Source organism: Sinocyclocheilus rhinocerous, unplaced genomic scaffold, assembly GCF_001515625.1.
Source record: "Sinocyclocheilus rhinocerous isolate Xijiao unplaced genomic scaffold, SAMN03320098_v1.1 scaffold4210, whole genome shotgun sequence".
In the NCBI taxonomy this organism is placed as follows: Eukaryota; Metazoa; Chordata; class Actinopteri; order Cypriniformes; family Cyprinidae; genus Sinocyclocheilus; species Sinocyclocheilus rhinocerous.
Window position 1 is genome coordinate 1 of NW_015630046.1, and position 5,863 is coordinate 5,863.

Consider the following 5,863-nt stretch of genomic DNA (forward strand, 5'->3'; position numbering starts at 1 on the left):
AATCAAATGAGAAATGGTGTGTCTGATTGGTCCAGACGCTACAGTTGACATAGCCAAAGGGGCACCGTGTGAAGGTGTATTGTCGATTGCCAAAGGTGAAAGCCAGCTTGTGTTGGTCATCGGGGTGGACAGGGATTAAGGTGAATGCCAGCTTGTGTTGGTCATCAGGGTGGACGGGGATTGTCCAAAATCCCGAGGCGACGTCCATTGTGGAAAGGATCATTGAGCCTTTGATTTTGGGAATCTTTTGGTCCAACTGGGTCTTTGGCCATCGTGACAAGGGTACTTGTTGGTTCAACTTGCGGTAGTCGATAGTGGGCCGCCATTTGCCGTTGGGTTTCATGACTGGCCATATCGGAGCAGAGTATGTGCTGTTACAGGGCCGGATGACCCCCTTTTCCAGCATGGAGTCAACAATTTCTTGCACTGGCTCATATGACGCTATTGGAATCTTGTACTGTCGCAGAAATGTGGGTGGCGCATCTGGGTGTGTCGGAATGCACACCGTGTGGATGTTGGTCAGGCCACAGTCCACGGAGTCCTTTGCGAAGGAGTCCTTGTACTTGTACAGAACCTCTTTGAGTCCTTGGAGATCTGCTTCCTTGTGGAGGCCATCCGCCTCACTCAGGATCTGTTGGATTTGTGCGGCGAACCCGGTGTAGGGTTCCTCCATGGTTGAGTCATTTGAGGGGCTCTGTGCCTTGATGGTCACCTGTGCAGGTGATTCTGTCACGGGCTGTGTTGAGACTGTGTTGAGTGTGAGGTGAGTGTCGTCTGTTATTTCTGATCAGCAGACGCTCTCTCTGGGCACTGGCAGAATAGAAGTAATGGCAATGGTTCCATTGGGTCTTGTGAACGTTACTGTGTCATCATATTCATCTGACAGTAGTTGGACTGGTATGTGGCCTATGACCGGTACCGTTAGCTCAAAGTCATGGAACGTCTGGTTAATGAGCCATCCCAGGTGACTGGCTTTGGGAATGTTGATGTCTTTGGCCGTACAGTTGTTGAACAATACGTACACAGCACGAGATGACACTTCAATGAGAGGTGTGGCTTCCAAGGTCAGTCCTAGTCTTAGGCAGGTCCTGGAAGGTTGGAAGAAGCCTAGCTTACTGTCGAGAGAGTGGCCAGGTCGCATGTTGAGGCCGGACGCTGACACTCTTGCTGTAGGCAGGTATTGCAACTTCTTGCTCACTGATCATGGCGCATGCGTCTGGCATTGTTTGACCAGATCGAAGGTTCTTGAGGTTGACTGCAGTGGTAAGTTGGTGCGACAGGGGAGCCCATATGACGTCGTTCACGATGTCCACACAGGCATTGAGCCGGACCATGATGTCTGCTCCAATGCAGATGTCATGAGGTAGGTTGGGGACAACGAGGAAGTAGTGACTCAGGTGTCTGTTGTTCCATCGTATGTCCACAGCGCAGATGATCTTGGAGGTAGCCATGGTTGTCGACCAGGGACTGAGAGGGAAGCGGCTGTGTCTTGAGACATGGGGGAGGCTCTGCGGTCTTTGTTTCAATGCTCTGAATAGCTTCAGGCTGATAGCTGAGTTCTCCGCCCACAGGGTTAATGCTGCGTCGGACACTGAGGTGTCGTGGACATTTATGGCAGTCATGATTCGAAGGAGGCCTGAGTCTGAGTCAGGCGCCTGCAATGAGCAGAGGAAAGGGTCCAGGTTCTTGCTGCTTGGAGTTGAGCTTGGCCCTGGCCCTGGCTTTGACATTGCATCATCAGTCAGTGAGTTGGCGGCGGTGTCTGTGGTTTGACACTGCGACTCATTGGAGTCTACTGACTGGCAGGGTAGAGGCTCACGGACTTGCGTCCATATCTTTTGACACTGTGACTCGTTGGCGTTTACTGACTGGAAGGGTAGAGGCTCACAGACTTGCATCCATATCTTTAGTTGCTTGAAGTCAATTAAGGGTTCAAAGCGATTAAGCAGGTCTTTTCCAATGAGGAGTGGATACGTGTTGAGTGGTGAGACGTATACTGGGTGAACAAGGTCCATTGGTCCCACTGTTAGGTGAATTGGGGCCATGTGTTTTAGTTGTAGGCCCGTGTGGGAGTATGCTTGAAGGTTCAGCTCGCACCTTTGAAGTTTGAGGGTGCTATTAGACCTCTTTGTTCTTTCTTGGACTTCTTCAAGGAGTTCAGTTGACATTAGAGTGATGTCGGCTCCCGTGTCCAGGAGGGCTTCGACTTTGATGTGGCGTTCGATGATGATGGAGAGGTAAAACTTTCTTGCTATACCTTTCTTAATGAGGTCGCCCAGTAGTTGAGGGACTGGAGTCTGGGATGAGGCAGGTAGGATGTCAGGACTGATCTGGTGTTCGTCAGAGGAGTTGCAGACGACCAAGACAGCACTTTCAGGAACTTGAGTGGTTTCGTCAGCAGGTGTTTGTTGGACGCTGCTGTGATCTGACGCATCAGGTGTTGGGTCAGTTTCTGACTGTTTTGCGGGTTGTTCAGGTAGGATTTCTTGTCCGTCTGAAGTTATGGAGGTTACGGTTCTCTGAGAGTGAGGTGAAGGAGTGCTGTTCTCTGTGGCTGGTTGGGTCAGCTGGTCGCTGCCTTCTCTTCCGGCTGCTAGTCAGGCTGACTCTGGTTTCTCTTTCTTTTCCCACTTCCGATCCTCCTCCTTTCGGTGGAAGAACTCTTTCATCATCATTTTCCTCAGCTCTTGTGAGTTGAAACACTGTGATGTCTTTTGTTCTTGTATGGATTCAGTTTGAGCTTGGTCAGCTTGGAATCTTTGCGAGTTCCTTCGTGGATTCCTTGGACTGGGTGCTCCAGGGTGTGTCTGTCGTTTTCCCTTGGAGGTTCCGTTGGATTCCCATGAGCCTTTTCCTCTTGAGTTTCCAAACGAGTTGGGCTGATTCCACGATCTGTCCCATTGAGTCTCACGAGGTCTGGATTGGTCCCAAGGTTTTTCCCAGTGACGTCCAGGTGAGTGTTGTCGTCCACGCGGTCCATCCCAGCGGTTGTTCCTCTGTTTAGGTCGGGTACCAGCATGGGAGTCTCGTTCTCTGTTGGACGAGGGTGTGTTCCACTCTTTGTGTGGCGGCTTGGCATGGTCTTGATGTTGGGCGCCCTCTAGAGCCAGACCTTGACTTTGAGTGTTGAAGTCAAGAACTGTTGGGGTTTTGGCGCCCTTTTCTGAGGCCATCTTCTGTTTGCCGTAGGCTTTCTGTGCCAAGTCACGCAACTGTTGAGCATTCATTGTTCGCGGACATGCGAGAACGCCAAGATGGTGGCTTACTCCAGGATGGAGGTTTCTCAGGAAGAGAGTTTTGAAGTTTAGATCATCTTCCATGTTCGGTTCGTTGCGAGTTCCGAAGTATGCTCGTCTGAGTCGGCTGTAGTAGGCTTGAGGAGATTCATGACGTCCTTGTCTCGTCTCCAGGGCAGCCACTAGTCCTTGTTCTGACTCAGGGTCGGCGAATTCTTTAATGAGGGCCTCTCGGAGGAGGTGGTAGTCAGCCTTTGTGTGAGCAGGCTGCCTGTCCAGGAAACTGCGTACGTCAGGGCTGGCTGTTGTTCGGAGCAAATAGAGTCTATCTTTGTCCGTGACATTGAGCCTCATTTCCAGATGGAAATCGACGTCTTGCAGATAAGCTTGGACATCCTGGCTACCTGGCACACTTGGGGTGAATTTGCCAATGTTTCTGGCGAGCTTGTCGAGATCTTTGAGGTCCAAGCCATGCGATGATCTGTGACTGGCTGGAGCAAGTTCTTTTAGCTTTGTCGTGAGGTAAGGTTCTTCAGAGGGAGTCGGTGAATGTTTCAGCACTGCCCCCTCCCCCTTTTGCTCACGTGTCAGTCGAGGAACAGGTGACCCGGTCCTGCTAGGCAGGGGTGAGACTGGTGCTCGTCGGGTCCTTGTAGGCTCAGGGCGCAGCTCGTAGGCATGTCTGAGTTCCTCTCTGATGCTGTCGGACTTCTCTTTGATGTAGTCCAGCTGTAGTGTTAGGCGACTGATCTCGTTTCTTGACTCATCCAGGTGAGTTTCAAGGGCTTTAATTCGGCCGTTCTTGTCTCTGAAGTCAGCCTTTGCCTTTTCCAGGAGCTGTTCGGCATATTGTAGCTTGCTGGAGAGATCAGCGTGGTCAGCCTTGCCTCGTTCCATTTCTTGGATAGCAGCTGCTAGGGTCTCTTTTAGCCTAGTGATCTCCTCCTCAGCGCCTTGTTCCACTTCATCAGGCCCTTCCTGTCGTTCCTGAGCCTCCAGTTCTAGCTGCTCGACGCGTCGTTGTGCGCGTGTTAGCTCCTGCTGGAGATGGGCGGCGTGCCTGTCGCTCAGCTTGAGGGTGGCGATGAGTGTGTGGCTTAAGGAGCCGGTGATCTTTGCTAATTCTTTGTGACTGTAGCTCTGACTTGGGTCTTGTTTCATGAGGTTTGCTATGTTGTCATCCAGCTGGTCTTGTGTCTGATGCCTCAGTGTTTCAGCAGCCTTAGGTAGGAGGCTGTCTGTTGCAACACTTAGCCAGGTTTCGAGGTCTTCCCAGTGGCCAACAGGGTCTGTTGTGCGAGACATGTTTTGGCGTGGTGAGGGAGATCTTAGAACCTAGACTGACACAGACCTTGAAGAAGAGGAAACAAACAAAACAAAACAAACAAGGCAAAACAGAGGTGTAAGTGTGCAATGTCACTTGTGGTTTGACAGTGAGTGTGTAAGGGACAGGTGAGTGTAGTTCTCGGTTACTGTGATTCTCTGGTGGGCGTGCTCCTAATTTGTAGTCTCTGTGGGGAAAATTAGTAAGCACACAGGTAGCACAGCTAGAGAACGGAGGGATGAAAAGAAAAAGAACAAACAAACGGAGCAGAGGACAGGATAGTAATTGGCTGCTTCCAATTTTCCTGTAAGAGAAAAGTTTTTTTTTCTTTTTTGTAAGGAAAAGGAAGTTAATGGTAAGATGAGAGGGAAAGATAAAACAACAAAATACCCTTTTCTGGTAGCAGAATGAGGATAATTGAATATTCTTTTCTTTTTCCTTTTTGGTTAAGTTTGATTTAGAAAGATGCTTCTAAACCGGCGTTTGGGAATGGGGATTTCTTAATACCACAAACCACAGGACTGTGATTGTTATTAAAATTCCTCCGTGTGAAGAAAAAACAATAAAAATGACAGTATTGGGTTTTTTAGCTGTTACGATTGACACCATTCACCAATTTTTCGTTCCTGGATGCTTGTTCAAATTTTGGCGGGTGCCTGTCAGTCTTCTTAGCTAGGTAGGGTTTCTTAAGCAAGTGAAAGGTAAATGGAAGACAATTTTGAAACGGCGTTCTCAAGTTTCACAAAATACCTGTTCAATTTCTCAAAATTCTCTGCTTTGTGATTTCCACAGGCAACATCCCAGCCAAACAACCACAGTAGTCAACTCAGAAGGAAACAGCTGAGAGAGAGAAGCAGAAGAAGAGAGAGAAAAGTTTCGCTCTCCCAATGTATTAAATGAATTAAATAACTGAAAGGGAGAGGGAAAAGAGGGCCAATTGCTAATTAAATTTGAGTTTCGGGTTAGAAATGGTATTTCCTGGCTAAAATTGTATGATGTTATCATTAAAATTGATGAGAGTAATTAAAAATTACTATTAATCAATCAATATCTTGAAGCAGGATAACTCAAACCCTAATGCTAACCATGAAATTAAAATTTTATTGCCTTATTGACGGTTAAGGATTAAAAATTTTATGATGTTTGCTGACTGATCAGCAAATATCGTGGCAATATAAGGACCCGTAATTAATTATTAAATGAAATTAAAATTCCAAATATGTCATTAATTATGAAATCAGTATTAGTAACTTGTTATCCTTAAAGATTAAACATTTAATGTTGTTGTCTTTTAATTATAATT

At 47.9% G+C, this 5,863-nt stretch overlaps 2 protein-coding genes across 2 annotated transcripts; both read right to left on the minus strand.

Moving 5' to 3' along the window:
* Positions 1–1,112: 1,112 nt before the first annotated feature.
* LOC107739904 (uncharacterized) lies at positions 1,113–2,301 on the minus strand. The gene is made up of 2 exons (XM_016552148.1): positions 1,905–2,301; positions 1,113–1,835 (listed from the first exon to the last, which is right to left on the minus strand). The coding sequence occupies exons 1-2, from the start codon at positions 2,166–2,168 to the stop codon at positions 1,113–1,115; spliced, it is 987 nt and encodes a 328-aa protein (XP_016407634.1). The 5' UTR covers positions 2,169–2,301.
* A 53-nt stretch (positions 2,302–2,354) lies between these two features.
* Positions 2,355–5,725, minus strand: LOC107739903 (uncharacterized). Its single transcript, XM_016552147.1, has one exon. It carries the CDS (start codon positions 4,539–4,541, stop codon positions 2,598–2,600), a length of 1,944 nt encoding a protein of 647 aa, XP_016407633.1. The 5' UTR covers positions 4,542–5,725; the 3' UTR covers positions 2,355–2,597.
* Between the last annotated feature and the right edge of the window lie 138 nt (positions 5,726–5,863).

Excerpts from the sequence above, each read along its gene's own strand:
- LOC107739904 (XM_016552148.1), bottom strand. The coding sequence starts at position 2,168 with ATGTCAACTGAACTCCTTGAAGAAGTCCAAGAAAGAACAAAGAGGTCT. Across the intron at positions 1,836-1,904 it reads TTGACTTCAAGCAACTAAAG|ATATGGACGCAAGTCCGTGA; the intron begins ATATGGATGCAA and ends CAGTGTCAAAAG.
- LOC107739903 (XM_016552147.1), bottom strand. The coding sequence starts at position 4,541 with ATGTCTCGCACAACAGACCCTGTTGGCCACTGGGAAGACCTCGAAACC.